Source organism: Notechis scutatus, chromosome 3 (genome assembly GCF_049901735.1).
Source record: "Notechis scutatus isolate UNSWTSFEM ecotype Mainland chromosome 3, rNotScu1.2, whole genome shotgun sequence".
NCBI lineage: Eukaryota > Metazoa > Chordata > Lepidosauria > Squamata > Elapidae > Notechis > Notechis scutatus.
The window spans coordinates 76,039,570-76,058,854 of record NC_142011.1 but is presented as its reverse complement, the minus strand read 5'-3'; the positions used below and the strand labels follow the sequence as shown (position 1 = coordinate 76,058,854).

The 19,285-nt window shown below is 34.6% G+C and overlaps 1 protein-coding gene across 1 annotated transcript in view; it reads left to right on the top strand.

The window, feature by feature from the left end:
* Positions 1–576: 576 nt before the first annotated feature.
* ADGRL4 (adhesion G protein-coupled receptor L4) overlaps positions 577–19,285 on the top strand; it is a 126,509-nt gene continuing 107,800 nt past the window's right edge. The window contains exons 1-2 of the mRNA XM_087960497.1: positions 577–1,152; positions 2,184–2,348. Coding sequence (XP_087816623.1) covers positions 1,032–1,152; positions 2,184–2,348 — 286 coding nt within the window. The 5' untranslated portion in view covers positions 577–1,031. The remainder of the gene's footprint in view (positions 1,153–2,183; positions 2,349–19,285) is intronic.

The following is a 19,285-nucleotide window of genomic DNA, read 5'->3' as shown; positions in this document are numbered from 1 at the left end:
TCTGGAATACTCTACCCGACTCTGTAGTCTCTTCCCCAAACCCCAAAAACTTTAACCTTAGACTGTCTACTATTGACCTCATCCCTTTCCTAAGAGGTCTGTAGGGGGGCATGCATAAGCGCACCAACGTGCCTACCGTCCCTGTCCTATTGTTTCTCTTATTCTTCTTTTATTTTTCTTATATGTACCCATTTCATGTATTCACAACTATGTATACACTTATACTTATTATCTTGTAAACAATTGGCAAATCAAATAAATAAATAAAAAATAAATTCTAGCAGGAAATAACACATCAGAGATAAAGAAATGCATTTTTTTTCACCATTCTTTGTTTGGTCTAACAAAATTCTTGTTTCCCACTTTCCTGCTTCATAGTATAATTCCTTTTATTGACCCTTTTATCCCTTAATTATTGTGATGTCACCTCCTTTAGAGTTTTTACTTATATCTCCCTGCATAGGTTTCCCTTCTGACCCCGAAATTCTTTGCTGCACATTCAGTTTCCTGCCTACTTCCTTCCAGAGCTTTACATCTTTGTTTTCTACACAAAGGAAATCTTAGTGGATTTCCTGTACCTCCTTCTTATACTGCTGCTCTTAAAGTGATAAAAATTTATATAGCAGCTGGGATATTTTGGATACTGAAGAAAAGCCATCAACAAGACAGAAGCCGTCAGACTTCACAAACTTTTGGGATACTAGAGTTTTGATATGCTCAATTGCCTTCAACAAAGAGAGATAATAAGCTAGAACCTGGTTTGCCCCTTTTACCTTTGATCTGTTCTCCATAGCCTTCCAAGGCCACATTTGGTTTACAAACTTCTTCCACAGCTTTTAATATCTCAACATCTGTACTTATCTTCCATGCTGATCTTGACATTCCCATCTTTTCTGTTAGCTTTTCTATATAACTCTTTCCTTTTATCTCACAACTTGTAATTCACCATTTGACCTAAAAGATCTGGAAGAGCATATCTAAGGATACATCGTAAGATCAATAACTTTGCAAGGATTTTGTCCTCTGTTGGCATGTGTGGATATTGGGCGCATGAGCATACAACAACCAACAAGATTCCTTCATTTGTAACGACGGAACTTGAAACTGGACACTTTATAGAAGCACCATCCATGAAGCTTCTCTTCATTTTAGGTAGGTGATTTCCTGTTCTAAATAAAGATTAAGACTAAATTAGAGTTAGGAAAGAAACAAGGTTCTTTTAACAATTCAGAAATCCCTTTAGGGTAGTTGCTACATTTAACAAGTGCAACAGATATTTATCATCTGTAAGAAATGGCATGCAAGAATCTTTAAGGATTCATTATCATTGAACCTGGAGAAATTGTATTGTAATAAAATACAGCCAAAGATTTATTTGTTTATAAATGGCCAGATTTGTTTTTTTTTTAATGTGTTCTTTGCATGAGAGAATATTAATAATGTATAATAATTCCACAGAGGATATGAACCAGTTCAATGTTAAATTTACACAGTTATTTAATCATAACCTTTAAAATATATCTATTATTATAGTTCTGGTCATCCTTATTCAAGAAAGTAGCTTCTGATTTTCATGAAGCAATTGATCTTAGACTTGTATATTAGGACTGTGATCCAGAAAAGCAGTATATAGGTGAATGTTCTCTCCTGTACAAATTGGTTTTACCCAAGCACTTCTTGATCATTAGGCAATAATGGGAGTAAATCCTACTGTATGTGATTTTGACTGCTTCTAATCAGACTGTTCATCTGTTCATTCTTTTTTTTCTTTATATTAATACCCACAAGCAAACATGTGCATATATTTGTATATGTAAGTGTGGAGAGATGTGTGTATATTGTGTATGTATAAATACACATACACATATACACACATGTATATATAAAATAAAGGAAAGAATTTTTATGATAGCATGGAAAAAACAGCAACATCAAATATGACAGAGACAATAAAATATTCCTAACAAAAATATTTTCAAATGCTTACTCGGACATATAACTATTTCTAAGCAGAGCTTTTAAAAGTTTAGTCATTTGAATGTAATTTTGCATTTGGGAATAGGATGCCTCAGGTTCATACTAGTAAGTCCCAAACTTATTAAAATATACAGCTAGTTTTAAAATTCAGCATGTGGTTTTACTCTTAACATCACCAGTTTTGTGTTGCTTTTCATTCCCTGTAGTGTTTCTTGCCACCCTGCTGGATAGTTGCTATAGCCTCCAGAACTGTACCAACCCATGTCACAAGCATGCAAAATGTGAAGTTCGCAATGGAATCCATGGCTGTTACTGTAGCCCAGGATTCACTGGACCTGGCATAGATGCAGATGACAACAGTGGTTGCTATGGTGAGACACTAGCTTTGTTTGATAACTTATTCTCCTTTTGACTGCTTTGTAATTACATCAAGCCTCATATGGGACAACCCTAAATGTAGATGTATGAAGGTTGTATGGGCAATATTGGACACTTCTGCAAGTCATTGGGAAGAAATGCTTTGAATCCTGCCCAAGTAGAAGCACAACAGTTATCTGTTTTTAAAGCAGACTTTTTAAAGTTCCATGCAAATCTGGGGGGGAGGATACTGTTGTTTCAGGGATTAATTCACTGGAATCAGTAGTGTATTAACCATTAAGCAGACTAAGCACGTGCTTAGGGCACCAGGCCCAAAAGGGGCACCACAAAAACATTTATGTAGTCTAAGTTTGGCTTCGTTTGTACAGTATGTACAAAGGAAGGGGGGGCACCGAGATTTGTCAGTGCTTAGGGCACCAGTGAGCCTTAATCTGCCACTGACTAGAATTAAAGAATCTCTTAAAGCAACAGCATCCATTCTTTTCAGGCTCACTCAGAAGCACAAACTTGTAAAGCATGCGGGGGGTGCGGGGGAGACAGGGGTGCTGTTGGGTGCTGTGTTCCTACAAAATCTAAAGCATTTTTTCTGGATCATTTTCAGAATGTGAACCGCTGTATCATGTAGTTTGTTTCTGAAATTATGCATTTCTTACGGCTTGTGCAACTGCCCAGGCTAGTACATACAATTCAGGCAGTGTGTTGTGATGCCATTACGGCTCATAAGAAACAAGCATTAGCAGTATTAAGGTTTTCCAAACTGTGAATGGCCCATGTAACGCTTAGCACAGTTTATTGTTAGTTGGTTGAAAAATCCAATGGCAATAAAATTATACTTTATAATGCCGGTTTTCTGGAAATTATATCCTGTTTGTTCAGCTGTCACCTGCAAAGTTCTTACTCACTGTCACTTTACTTTGAAGTAACTTTCAGAAGAGAGCTATCGGAGACAGAACCATTGGAGGATAATTATTTGTTGTTTCCTTTCTAAGTTTTAGGTGCTAATGGAAGTGGTTCTGGGTTTTAATAAATGTTTAACCTGTCAGTCCTAGGCATGTTTATTGTCAAACGATTCCCAAACTATTCCGTAAAGTTCTCCTTACTGAATAAGCTTTTACAGGATAGCAATATCGGCCTATGATTCTGTGAACATTTTCAACGTGACATTATTACAGCTATTAAACTGCCAACATAAAAACACAGATTAAATATTTATATTTATGCATATTGTAAGCACATATAACAAATATAGAAAATAATCTGTTGCAAATACAACAGACGGCAAATTAATGGTCATTCTCATGATTATATTCATGACACCTTCTATCAAATTGTAATAAATGTTGTTTTATGCTGTTTCTCAAGATATTGAGTACAGTAATATATTGCATTTTTGCTGTCTCAGCTAATTGTTTTGAAGTTTATGATTCAATCCTCACCTCCATTAATAGAAAACCAGATTTCATTTTAAACTCCCAAAATGCCCAGGAATGTGGTGGGATATACAAAGATGCAGCTTTTCAAGAGTACCCCAAAACAGAATTTCTGATTATGTTTTATATATTTTTATACTTTTTATTATCATATCCTTCCCAAGGATCTAGGATAACAAATGTACCATTGTAATATTAATTAAAATAGAATTATAATAAATAATATTATTTTCATCGCACAGTCAGCCAGATTTTCTGATTGGATTTGTCATTTTTATCCACTTATTGAGTTCTTCCCAAGGACCTGGCATAGGGAGATGTTGATGTTTTATTGTGTTAGATATCTGTTTTTCTTATTTTCTTTTTGTTGGCTTCCTTGAATATTTTGTGCTGGAATGCAAAAAAAAAAAAAAAAAAAAAAGCAGCATTTTAACTAAAAGAAACACTTCCCGCAGCAAAGAAGTATTATGCTTAAGAACTAGATAATAGAGCATTTTAAAATTAAAAGAAAAATGTTTTTTGAAGGCAGTAACAGTTTGGGGTTAATATTTTCTGTCTTCTAAAAACATATCTACGATCTTGTTGTAATTGGATAAGATCTTAGAAGGATTAAAAGACAGTCAGGATAATAATTAGCTTGAAGCTAAAATATGGAACAATGTTTTGACTTAATGATATGTTAGATACTGTGGTCTGTGCTCTCACCCCCCCCAGTTCCATTTTTCATAGAGAGGGCTTTTACTGATTAGAGATAAATGCTGGCTTCATTTTAATTGATAATCTTTGTTAGCAGTTATTCTTCTATCAACACAGATTCATTTTCGTGCACTCACAGGGATCTCAGTTCCCCAAATAGCACCCACAGTGAAAGCATATTAGTTAGATAGGTGTTAACATTCACTGTTACTGTTATTAGCATCAATTTAACAATTTTGCACCTGTTCAGTAATAGCTAGTTTTTAATGATATTGTTAATGATGTTATTTAAATACTCATTTTTCCACTCTATTTCTGGCACTTTTTATTGGAATAATCAAAGAAGCCACAGGAGCTATTGCTTACAAAAATAAAATTCAACCTTTTGGAAAAAAAAAAGATGGTTAAGAAAAGATCAAAGTTATCAATTTAACTTCTTCTAAGCTTATTCAATCATAAATCTAATTCTTAACTGTTGGAAAAAGTTGGAGACTTGCATCCTTAGTAATGCTTCAGTTCTCCTTGAGTGGAGTGAAGTGGCTGGGAGCCAATCTTTGTTATTTATGCTTCACCTTCCAGGATTCATTGCTTATCAGATTATGAACTGACTGTTAACAATCAGATTGTTAATTAACTATTAAGAGCAGCATGTTTCTATCACCTCTCTCTTTTGCAGAAAACATCTGCCAATAGCTTTGGGAACTTCTCCTTCAGTAACTCTTGATCCAATCTAGAACTACAATCTGTTTTCTCATGACAGTGACAGGAAGTGGCTTGAGTACCATATAACTTTTATTATTCTTCAGGCAAGTGGACTCTAAAAATTAAGAAGTTAAATTGCTGCCAAATCTCTAGGGCTTCTGAAATAACTCTTAAAATCTTTCTCCATGCCCCAGAATGTGAATCCTGAGAATGTTCACATATATAGTCAGATATATAGTCATATCTTCAACAAGAATACATGCATGCATCAGTATGTGCACTCTCTTTCATAAAATACACATGAATGCATAATATGTGCAAAATGATGCAGAGGGACAAAGGATGAATTAAATCACTTGTAAGCAACTCAGCAGTTTAGGTTCGCAAAGAGCTCTTCATTTAATTTCGTTGTTAATTTCAAGCAACAAACTCAGATTTTTAGTAGTGATCCATTATTCCTTTGAGTATGTAAGAAGGGAAAGGAAGGGAAGAGAAAGAAGTTAAACAGGATGTGGAAAAGGGTGAGAAGGAATTAGATGTGGGCTTTTTATTTGAAGATTGAACTATTTCTGTAAATTATAATTACAGTTTTATATTTGATTTAAATCTAAATCAAATCTTTGCAGAAAATAGCAGAAAAATAGAATTGGTGCTATGTATAATCCCTGTCCAAAAACAATTCAGATACTGTTGGATACGTATGGGTGACAAAGAAGATAAATGAAATGCATAGTTTGGAATTTTCCCCATCCTTTTCCCCATATTAGAGATAAAAAGAGCTGACATATAGTCTGTTTTGTAGCTTTACTATTTTACTATTCCCTATCTTTTTACCTGCCAACTGCCAATTTTCTCTAGGAATAGCACAGTGCAGAATATTCAACTAGTAGTTGAATCATAGTGTTTTTTTAACTTTCTAAAATATATCAGGACAATGAAGCAAAGTTATTTGTTCAATTGAGCCTAGGAAACAGGCAATGTAATGACACAATAGCACAATATTATTTTGCAAATATGGATCACAATTTTTATTCTTACAAAACAAATCAATTTTCCCTGAAAAATAGAAGCAGCTTTCCTAGATATCAAGAATAGTGTAGTCAAGTCTACTTTAATTCATATGTAGTTATGGCTCTGAAAAGCTATAGTATCTCTCTTCCCAAATACAAATCAATTGTATTTACTTTAGAAGTAATTCTACAACTCAGGATATCTTTTAAAAGAACCAATGTCACAACATTTAGCATACATTCTGAAACACACAGACAATGTAATGCATCAGACCTACACAATAAAGATATTGGCATCATGTGTGAGAATTGCTTTGCTTTCAGATCTGGTAACTTTTCTTTAGCTCTTGATCAAAAATATTAAGAACTGAGTATGCTGGTGTTTGAGATAATACGACAGTTCAGTCTATGTCCTTGAAACTAGGTATCCTAATTGCATATGCAAATTGTGTATTTGTACTGTAATCATAAAATGTATCATTAAAATAATTATTAGTCATTTCAGTACTTGGCTGTTGATGTTCCTTGTAATGGGCACTAGTTTTTTGTTCTCTGTTGCAGACTTCTCTCTCATATCTCTTGCAGAATTTATTTATTTACCATATTTATATAGTCTCTCACTTCACAAACCTAAATATTGAAGAAATGTGCTGAAACCAGAGATATATTGCAGCAAATATTATTAATATCAAAAAGATCAAGCTTCTTTTGCCTTTTTTTCCCCTTTGTGTTAGCTTTCTAGAATGATTTCCTTGGTTAATGTCAAAATCTTATTTATAAAAAAATGTCCTTTATACTTGTCTTATACCTCTATACCTGTGGATTTTACTCCACTAGTTGTTGCTGAGGGCATTGTTCAACTCTTTTTCAAGGCCATTGAGCCAGCATTGTCCAAAGACATTTCTGTGGTCATGTGGCCAGCATGATGTCACACAGCACCGTTACCTTCCCACCAAAGTGGTACCTATTTATCTACTTGCATTTGAATGCTTTTGAGCTGCTAGATTGGCAGTTGTTGAGCTCACCCCATCATGTGGTGCTTTGGTCTGAAACCTGGGCTGCCAGCTTTCCAGATGAAAAGCCTGGCATCTTAACTACTGAACTACCATGCCACCATGCCACTGTTTAGGTTGAGAAGATGAATTACAACAGAACATTGATTTCATTCAAATGTCCTTAGACAACACATAGTCCTAAACTTCACTGATATGTTCTAAGTTTCCAAGAAAATTTTAAAAGGAGAAAGATAGGGAAGTATTACCTTCTGTGGACTAACACTGGAGGGCTACTACCATTAAAAGTAGTTTCTTCTAAAGCAGGGTGTCAAACTTGATTGCCATAAGAGTTATGTTTTACCTCAGGGAGACAGGGTTGGCATGGCCAGGGTAGGCATGGCCAGGGTGGGCTGGTCAGCTGAATGTCACTCATGTCGGAGGCACCTGTGGTGGCCAAGTGCTAAGGCAGGATTTGCCTCAGACTCTCACTCGCTCTCATTATAATTTCCTTCCTTCCTTTTCATTTTTCCTTCCCTTTTCGTTCTCCTTTTTTCTTCCTACCCCATTTTCCTTATTTTTTGCTTTCTTGCTCTCATCTTCCCATCTTTCTTTGTCTTTCCCCTTTCCCTTTCTCCTTTCCTGTCCCTTCTTGCATTCTCAAGTGCAAAAGGAGAAACATTTCTCTTTTAGTTTTGTTTTTAGCTTGCTTTGCTAGACCTCTGCCAGTGAAACGGAGCCTGGAGGGCCACATGCAGTCCCTGGGCCCTGTTCTTGGCCACATCAACCTCCTGCAGCCCTCTGACAATGAAAATGGAGCTCATGGGGCCACACTGTTTTCTCTCAAGCTCCATTTTCACTGGTAGAGGCCTGCATAAGGCCATTGCAGCCAAAAAAAATGTGCAGCCCTCCCAAGTTCTGTTTTCACTGGCAGAGGCACCATGGTCCAGTCCTTTGCTATTTCCAGGGCAGCTGCACGGACCAGATCTAAGCACCTGTGGGCTGGGTGCAGCCCACGGACCTTGAGTTTGACACCCCAGTTCTGGAAAAAAAAATGACTTATGAAATAGCTCCCAACATATTATTTGCTATTATATTTCTAGCATGAGAAATATGCAGGCTGAATATCTTAGTTAACTATGCCTTAGCCTCAGGTTACAGTCTGGTTCTGGCAAAGTCTGGCCTGAGGCATTGTACATCAAACTGGCAAGTGCAACTAGATGATCAAATGTCCACCCCTTTATATTATGTGTTCCAGGCATCACCTACATGTAAAAAGGACAAAGCTTTGATCAACCTGATTGTACCCACTGTTTTGATGTCATTGATCCATTCCTTCAGACACCCTAGCCCATATCCCTCCCAATCCTTCTTTGTTGCACCAAAAGACTCTTAAACTTTCTAACATACAAGTCTGCCAAATAACAGAAGGCAGCAATCAATTCATTCATCTACTTGAATATTTCCTCTTACCCATAATTCATTCTTTAACAAATGCAAAGTGAAATTTGGTGCAAGATGTGTTTTGCTAGTATGGTTGCTATGTAAATTGTATTTCAACTTATCTGAGTAGCCTCAGGTGCAGTAGAATAAGATATTAACATCAAACCTCATTTTTTAAAATTTTATATAACAGTATAAATTAGTCCTTTCTATTAGAACAAACCTATCTAATTAATAAAACCCAAAATCAAAGTTTAATTTTTTTCCACCTCAAATACAAAGTCCAGAAGCAGTTTCCAAGTAGAAACTAAAGTAACTGCATTTTTTTTCCTTAATCAAAGCAGTCGGTGTAGCCATCTTTGCTAATTCCATCAACTTTTGCAGCCATTCATCCATTGTGTTCTTCCATTTTTGTACTTAGGGTAATATTGCTGCCATCAATATATATAACATCAAAGTTTATTTTTTTCTAAGTTTTTTCCCATTAAACCCACAAGAAAAGTTTCTGGTTTTATCTTTATATTCACTTTTAAAATCTTCTGTATTAGGATGTGATTCCTAGTCCAATATTTATTTGCTTTGTCACATGTCCACCATAAGTGATAAAAGGTCCCTTTTTTACTTTTGCATTTCCAACATACATTTGAAATCTTTTGCTTTAGATGCTTGAAGTATTGGAGCAGTTTCATGCCAGGTTGGCATCCTATTCCAACTGGGGATCTGATGCTGTATGAATTCATACAATATTGCTCTTTACCAAACAAAGAGGTTGCAAGATATTCCACTTCTGTTCTGCAGGCATAACTTATAGCTCAAAGGAAATATACATGATTTAAGGCAACCTTCTTCCCTAAAAGGAGCCCCTGTTAAACTAAGTGAGACTTATTTCCAAGCAAACATTTTGAGGATTGTACAACATCATATATTTCCTCTTTTGTCAACTTTCTCATTAAACCTTCTCATGCCAGTCAGACTTCTTATGCTTCTCCATTGAGATTTGCAGTTGCAGAGTGAGAGTGGAAAGCAAAAATGTATTTTACAGAATGTCTAAATTATAATTACATGATTCAGTAAAATGCTCAAATATTAATAGTAACGGTTCTTTTATAGCATCTTCATCTATCACTCCTGTGCAGTGCAGCTTCAGCACCTTACAATAAATAAAATAATATATAGTGAAGCCACAATAAAAAATGTTTGAAAGCAATGAAAAAGGGGAATGTAGTCGGGAGTTTTGAAAAAATAAAAATACACTGAGAATAAACTCTAAAAACAATTGATTGAGACACTTTTGAAAGGGGAGAAAGAAGGACGGATGATTGCAAAGTAGAAATATAATGTTTCACAGTAAGGCTGGATCATAGTGACAGACTCCCCAAAGAGCAGGCAATTATAAGGAATTCAGAAAGAATGCATTTATTTACAGCAATAAATGCATTCATAAAAGCTAAAGCAATATCACTCTCAAGTCCCTAGGTGGTAAACAATAGCTTGATTGTTCAAAGCTGCCATAAAGCTGAATCATATTATTTTTCATAGGTGATGAAAGTTGGTTTTGATTGAAAATGCATTTTTGTTTTTTTGTTTTTTTAAATCCACTGTACCAGATTTTGAATGGAAATAGCTAGCAACTTAAAAACCCGTCACATAGATTAACTATATTTATTTGGTCACGATGAAAAAGTAACCTCTCCACATTAAGGTTGATGGGGTGCATTGCCTATACATCCATGAGTATAGGCTACAAGGTGTCATTAAAATAATTTGTTAATACTGATCATTGTATGAAAATACTGGTATTTTCAGTCTTCCGTATGGACTTCGCTTAGAAATCTGGTTGGAAAAAGGAAACCGAATATGACGGATTGCTGGTTTAAGCCAACAATTCCCTTCTTATGCTCCTCTGTTGGAAATCAGGGGAGAATTGGCAAAGACTGCATGGAATGAAAATGCTTCAGTTAAGAGGTCTTTTATGGTCCCATCTTCAATGTATGAAAAAAAAATATATTATTTAACAGTTTGACCTGACCTTGTTGATTCAGTTATACAATTCAGGATAGATGCAATGCCTTCTATATAGGGTGCACTTGACATACAGCTGATCCAGAATGTAGCAGCTTAAAATAAGTTAGTTTATTTAAAGTTAGTTGATTTTTTTAAAATTGATTGATTGGGGACCCTTCAAGTTAATATTGACTTCTGGCAACTGCCAGCACAAGTCCCTATAGTTTTCTTAACAAAATTTCAGAAGCAGTTTGCCATTGCCTGGTTCCTAGGATAGAGTGACAGTGACTGGCCCAAAGTCACCCAATTGGCTTTGTGCCTAAGATGGGACTAGAACTCACAGTCTCCCAGTGGATGGCTTGATCAATACATCAATTCTCATTAGTTGCTTTACTCATGTAATATTATTTCTTAGTTATTACTAAGCATCTGGTATAAGCCATTCAAAATGCTGGTTGTCTCTCTTGAACTTGCTAATGACTAAGGGGTTAAGTATCTTATGGGACAACCTCTTCCAGAGGTTCTGTCCACCTAATCTGAAAAAGAAGGCTCCCTTTATGTCTTCACATCAGAAATTGACCTGCGGAATTTGTACAGTATCCTGCATGTTGCTAAGTTTGCTAGGCTAAATTTAGTTTAGACCAGTAGTCCATTAACTGAATTAAAGGGCACTAGATTTTAATTAGAAGGTGCTAAGAAGCTAGAGTTTGGATTATTATAGTTTGGATTAGTGTTTTGTTTCACTGTTAACAGTCATGTTAAAAATACAGAATTCATCATTAATTCTAGTGTTAAAAGCACAGTAAAAAATTAAAAGCACTTTGTTTTGCTAGGATATGAGTAAACCCAAAAAATGTCTTTATTGTCTGAAGAGTAGGTTCTTCTGTGATAAACTTGTAGTAACAACAAAGTGTTTTCCAGACAATTGTAGGTGGAACCTGCAGAACAATAGAATTTCAATATGTTATATTTTAAGTACATTCTGAACATGCATTTATATTATTAAGATTATTATGTACTTTGTATATCTCTCTGTTTTTAATATTGACATTGATTATGCTTTTGTAATTCACTCTTCATGAGATTGTCACCATACAATCTATTGTAATCATTATGTTTTTATTTGGGTCAATCTTCTTTTCCTGAAATGCATGTGAACAGAATTAGAAAGACATTATTACTTTTGCCTAGAATTAGTTTCCATTTGTTCTGATCAAATAAATCCATTTATTGATTGTGTAATTACTATATTTAATGGAGCAATTTGAATCCTGCTTTCCTGTTCTGTAATAGATAAGGTATTTAAAATGTTTTATCTTCAGATAATTAAATTGGAAGTGGTTTTCTCCTTGGTTATGGTTTTCAGATTTGGTAAGAGAGCCAAGTGAGTTTAACGCTACAACATGCCTTCATATGTATGTTGAAATAACATAAAGATAAAGATAAAGGTTTCCCTCACACATATGTGCTAATCATTTCTGGCTCTAGCGGGCATCTCTGTTACAAAGCTGAAGAGACAGTACTGTCTGAAGACATCTCCATGGTCATGTAGTCAGCATGACTAAACACCAAAGGTGCACAGAACGCTGTTACCTTCCCATCAAAGTGGTCCCTATTTTTTGACTTGCATTTTTACGTGCTTTCGAACTGCTAGGTTCACTGAAGCTGGGACAAGTAACAGAAGCTCACTCCATTACGCAGTGCTAGGGATTCGAACTGCCGAACTGCTGACCTTTCTGATCGACAAGCTCAGCATCTTATTCACTGAGACACTACGTCCCTACGAAATAGCATAGAGACCCTTTAAGGTCATCTTATGAAGAGTTCTATTGAAATTGCAGTGTTGGAGGGGTATGGTCAAAACTTTCATGGATAAATAATAATAATTGTTTTTATTCCTCTCCCGGATTTCTGACTTACTCAAGGAATTATCCTTTCCTATCTACTCTAATAAAAGCAGCATTTGGCAGCAGGGTTAAACTTTAAACAATACATGGAAATGGAAGAGAAACCTATTGTCATAATCTGAATTCCTCTTGTATAGACCTGTGATTTATATCAGAGACATAGCTTTGTTGTGACAAATGGCAATGTATCACTCCTTAAAATACATGGTATTTTACCATGTATTTTATGTGCCCACCAAAAATTAAAGTTAGGACCTATTAGTCACTGAGGCTAAGGGAAAACTAAATTTGGGTTCATTTATGTTGCCTTTACATTTAAAAAAACCCAACCATACTCTATCATATATACCATTTAGAAGTGTTTAAGTATCTTGTTTAAGGATCATCTAGAAATGTGTATTTATGGAGAGAAATGCATAATCAATCTTTGAAGAATATATGACAACAACCTAGAAGATAGTTTAGATCATCTACAAATATATAAATTTAAACTCAGAGAGAACAATACATACAGAACAGCATTCTGTAACATAAACAGAATGAGATCTCAGGTCCTTTTGTTATGATTTAATGCTGGACATTTATTATCAAGACACCAAACTCTTGCTTTTGCAAGAAAAAAACAAAACTTTTGAAAGTCCCCCCCACCCCCTTAAATAAATGGTTATTTTCTTTCAAACATTTGTATCCAATCTTTGTATATTTTAGAGGCAGCTGTGTAATGGGTGCTGCAATTTAGAAAAATAGCTTGGGTGAATATGTGAAGGTCTGATGCTTTATTCATAATGAAAGCTATTCACATGGGCAGGCATCTAAACAAGTTATTTTAAGAATCGGCATAAGCTCTTGCAGTGACTAGCATATTTCTTGATTTAATACATATTTCTTATATAGACATTCTTGATTTCTTGGAAAGAAATTGTGACTTATGCAAGGAAAAAATGATTCTAACTGCAGAGCACATTGTCCTGTACCCAAAATAAAAATACAACATTTTTAAAGAGAATAGTAAAAAGTTTACACTGGCTATGTTATATCCTCTATTTTTTTTAAAAAGTATCAACATGCTAGTTGGCATTTATAAAGAGAGAAAAAAACAATATGAAATATATTAATGTATATTATTTAACTTAACTCTACAGCCTTTTTGGTGTAGTAGTCACGGTACCTAGTTAGAAAGCAGGAGACCATAAATTCTAATCCCACTTTATGCACAAAGCCAGCTTGGAAAGGAGACAAGGGTGATTGTCAAGAAAGCTGCAAGAACTTGTCCAGTCACCAGGACTCAACACTAATACAAAGGCGCGCGCACACACACACAGAGAGAGAGAGAGAGAGAGAGAGAGAGAGAGAAAGAGAGAGAGAGAGAGAGTTAACTGTAGTTCTTACCCATTTATCTGCACCTGCAACAGTAGTGATTAGACTTATAATGAATAAGTGAAAATCTACTTATGCTGCATTGTATTTCCTATCAGCAACTCCTAACTTTGGGACTATCTATTCACTGTATTATTTACAATGGCTCTGGAAAATTCTATGATTGAAATATAGATGATACTAATACAACACTAATGTTATTAAGTCTGTTTCTCCTTATCTGTTGTTCATTTTTTCTCTCTCTCTCTCTCCTTTTGTTGACTCTTTTATCTGCTTTTACAAGTTAATTGTTTTTGAGGCTTGTTGATGTTTAAGAAATGGCCATTGGACTATATTTTTGGAAGTTGAACCCAGTAGCACTTGTTCTTGTTTTGATCTGGGTGCAGAGATTGACTGGAAGAGGACATATTTATTGACATTAAACCTTTAAGGGCTAATATTAAGATGTTGAAGGAATTTGCTGATAGTCTGGATGAATAGATATAATCTTTAAAAAAAACCTGGGGAACTTATTTTCAAGGAAAATTTATAAAGGATTAAGGGAACTAAAGAACAGAGCTGTAGGGAGATCTGGATTCAAAAGGTAAATGGTAATTCAAGAAGCACTTAGAGATAAATGTAGTACTTGTGAGAAGTATGGGAAGCTTTTGTGAGATGGGTGGCCATATAAATTTGATAAAGACATAAATAAATATAGAGAGGGCCTATTCAGCTGGTCACCCTTGTTCTGGTCCAAAAGGAGCTTGGTTCCCCCCACTTTCCCCAGACCTGCCAGGCACTTTGGTCTAGGCCTTCCCTGCAGCCTAGACCAGACTACTTCTAATGATGTCACTATCTTGGTGTGTTCCTTGGTTTTATAACAAGTTTTGAGAGATGAAACACCAGAAGCAATGCTTAAAACATTGTTGGAGAAAGACAAAAAGTGTCATGACTTCAGAAACAGCTCTAAGACATAGGGTGATCAGGTCCTCACTGGGCCCTGTGACTTAGCAGCCACTAAATGAAACACTTACACTATTTCAGATCTCTCCTAAACCAGCATTCTTTATCCAATGGCGTGCCAAGAAACAGGGCAAATCCCCTCAGCCTAAGAATCCTGTACCCCATCAAAATAAGTGCCTCATTATTTTGTGCAACATGCTGATTCTGCAAGCAAGACTAGTGTTTCATTACTGGCAAGATCTGAGCAAGGAAACCCTTAGCTCTGTGTTTGTGGTAGGGAGAGAATTTAAACTGCGAAGGGACTGCCTTCTATTGCTGGAAGCATCTTTGGCATCTGGTTTTGTGTTTTGTTTATTCTTGTTTCTAAACTTCTGCTATGTTTTTGTCCTTGGTGTGTTTCCTTCCCAGAACTCTGACTGCTTCCTCAGTACTTTTCAAGATATTGTAGGTTTCTGATTATGGACTATCTGACTTGGATTAGGGTTTCCCCTCAGCCTCTAAAAAAATTGCACATTCTTCCTCCCACTTCCCAGTTCTTCTTTTTTTGCCCCTCTACCTGTCTGCTGCCATCTCACCAGATAAACTTTCTGATGCATAGACAAGCTTTGCTACACATATTCGGCTCCAGTTACTCTACTCCAGCTATCCATACCCACATTTTTGTCTCCTTGCTGCATTTTTTATTAATTTTATTGGTTTTTAAAAACAAATATAAACAAACAAAACATAAAAACATAAAAACATCAAGCTATCTTCCATATGTGTACATGCAGTGTGCCGGTTGGTTTACAAATTGTTTTGTGCTCCCATTTCGTAGTCTTCAATTACAATTACATTGCATATAATCTCATATTTTCAATCAAAAATTAAATACCTTAGTATCATTATTAATCAATCATTTGACTATACTTTTATTCATTCATGTTTTACAAGATAATCATAATTTCTTAGTTTATTTTATAACAGTTCATATTATCATCCCAAATCTATCCTAAAATCATTTTGTAGATATAATAAGAAGGAAGTACATCTTTATATATTTATTATTTTCTAAAAGTCTACATATTTCATTACTGTATTTTATTGTCTAACCATTGATAGAAAAGATCCCAAATTTTATAGAATTGTTTATCCTCTTGTTCTCTAATTTCAAATGTCAATCTACTCATTTCAGCACATTCCAATATTTTCTTAAGGATTTCCTCCTGTGATGGTATTTTCTCATTTTTCCAGTTTTTAGCAAATACAATCCTAGCCGCTGTTAATACATTTACAATCAGGTATTTCAAGTCTTTACTATATATTTCAGGTAAAATTCCCAATAAAAATATATCTGGTTTCAAGTCTATATGTTTTTGGTCATTTTTTTCCAACCACATGTGGATTTTAGTCCAGTATTTTTTAGCATCTGCACAAGTCCACCACATATGGTAATATGAGCCAGGTGTCTGATGACATTTCCAACATTTTTCGGTTTTATCCTTGAACATTCTTGCTATTCTTGTCGGGGGGAAATGCCACCTGTAAAACATCTTATACAAACTTTCTTGACGTTGTCATTTTATAATTTTGAGACCACAATTTTTGCCATTTCTCTAAATCGATCCCATATCCAGAATTCTTCCCCCAAGCAATCATAGTTTCTTTAACTTGTTCTTCTTCTAGTTTAATTTCTAATAAATATCCATACAATTTTTTAATCACCTTTTCATCAGTACCTGTCAAAATCTTATCTAAATCAGTCAATTTATCATAGAAACCTTCCATTTTAGAATCTTTATCATACCTTGAATGTATTTGCGCATATGAAAACCAATTCATCTTTATACTTTGTTCCTCTAGCTTTTGTATAGATTTGAGTTCACCCTTTTCATTCAATATTTCACCATATCTAACTGTTTGTTCCTTTTTGTATATTATAGGATAAGAAAATGTTTCAATAGTCGATAACCAGACTAGAATTTTCAAATAACATTGTCTTTTAATCTTCTCCCAGTTTAACCACAGAGACTCCCATATATAATGTATTCTAAAATACCCCTGTGTTTTAGTTCCTTTATACCATAAAAAAGCATGCCACCCCAACAACAAATCATGTCCTTCTAATGTCAACAATCTAATATTTCTTAGTGTTATCCATTCCTTAACCCACATCAGATTTGTAGCTTGGTAGTACAACTCCCAATTAGGCAAACCAAATCCTCCTCTAATTCTAGCATCTTGCAAAAGTTTTAACTTTATTCTTGCTTTCTTACCTTGCCATATATATTTCAACACAATTTTATTTAAATCTTCAAAATAATCTTTTCCAAGCCTAATTGGAATTGTTTGAAACAAATATAAAATTCTGGGTAATATATTCATCTTGATTGTTGAAATTCTCCCTATTAGTGACAGTTGTAAATTTTCCCATTTCGCCAGATCTACCGCTATCTGCTGTTTAAGTTTGATATAATTATTCTCTTTTAATGTACTACATCTTGGTGTCAAATATATCCCCAGGTACTTAATCTTATTCATGACCTGAATTTTCAATAGGTCTGCCAGTTCTTCCTTTTGTCTTAATAGCATATTCTTTGTCAAGATCTTTGTCTTATCTTTATTTATTTTCAAACCAGCCACCTTTCCATATGTCTCTATCTTTTCTATCAATTTTGATGCTGTTTCTAAAGGGTCTTCTAAGATGAAAACCAGATCATCTGCAAATGCTTGCAGCTTAAATTCTTCCTTTTTGATTTTCATTCCTTTTATATTCTTTTCATCTCTAATATTTCTATTTAGCACTTCCAAAGTTAACACAAACAACAAAGGTGATAGTGGGCACCCTTGTCTTGTTCCTTTTCTTATATTGATAGAGTCTGTCAGTTCTCCCTCTATCATTACCTTTGCCATTTGCTTATAGTATATAGCTTCTATTGCTTGAATAAATTTTCTAGCAAAACCCATCTGTTTCAACAGTAATAACATGAATCGCCAATTCACATTATCAAATGCCTTCCGTGCATCTAGAAATATTAGAGCCATTTGTTTTTCAGGATGTGCCTCGTAGTATTCCAAGGTGTCCAAGATTACTCTCATATTGTCTTTAATTTGTCTCTTTGGCAGAAATCCATTTTGATCAGGATGAATAAAATTATTTAAATATTTTTAAGTCTTTCTGCCAATATTGAAGCAAAAATTTTATAATCTGCATTTAGTAGAGAAATGGGTCTATAGTTCTTAATTTGTAATGGATCGGCCTCCTCTTTTGGAATAAGTGTAATATAGGCTTCTGACCATGAATTAGGTATCTTCTTCTTTAACATAACTTCATTCATAACTTCTAGCAATGGAAGATTCAACGATTCTTGTAATGTTTTGTAAAATTCTGCCGGAAGTCCATCTGGGCCTGGTGCCTTTCCATTATTTTGCTTCTTGAGTGCTTCAGTTAACTCCATCAACGTTATATTGCTTTCTAACATTGTTTCAATCTCTTTAGGTATCTGAGGTAAATTAGCATTCTATAAGTACTGTTTAACTCTTTCCTCATCAATATTCTCTTGCATATATAATTTCCCATAGAAGTCTCGAATGATTTCCTTCTTCTCTTTACTACCATAGCAAACTTGGCCTTGGTCATCTATTAATTGCAATATTTTCCTTGAATCTTTCTCCTTTCTCAATTTGTATGCTAACCATCTACCTGGTTTGTTTGCGTCTTCAAAGTAGTTCTGTTTAGCACCTCTAATTTTCTGTGCTAATTCTTCTTTTTCTATTTGACCCATTTTATGTTTAATTATATCCATTTTTAGCTTGATGTCTTTTTTCTGTGGCATTTTCTGTAGCTCTTTTTCAAGTCTTTTATACTCATCCTCTAAGGCCTTAGAAGCTAGTCTTTTCATAGTATTCCTTTTCCTTGTATAGTCTATTATCAAGCCTCTAACATATGCCTTCATTGTATCCCATACATTCTGAATTGATGTATCTTCTTTTTTGTTTTCTCTAAAGAAAAAAGCCAATTCTTTCTCCATCCACTGTGTGAAGTCTTTTTCCTTTAAAATAGTATTATTTAACATCCATCCAGATCTTCTTTTTTGTCCTTTCCATTTAATTGTCATTGGATTGTGATCTGCCCAAGTACTTGTTTCAATATTTATTTCTTGAATATTAGTTATTAATTCTGTTGACATCCATATCATATCTATTCTGGATCATGATGTGTCTATTTGAATAGAAGGTGTATTGTTTAGTTTTAGCATTTCTTTCTCTCCATGTATCTTTTAAGTTTACTTCATCCACCATTTAAAAAAAAAGATTTAGGGAGAGTCTTTCTGTTTTGCTTTATTGTTTTCTGTGCTGTATAGTCCAATTTATTGTCTACAATTCCATTAAAATCTCCCATAATAACTATATTAGCATAGTCCAGTTCAATTATTTTCATATGTAAT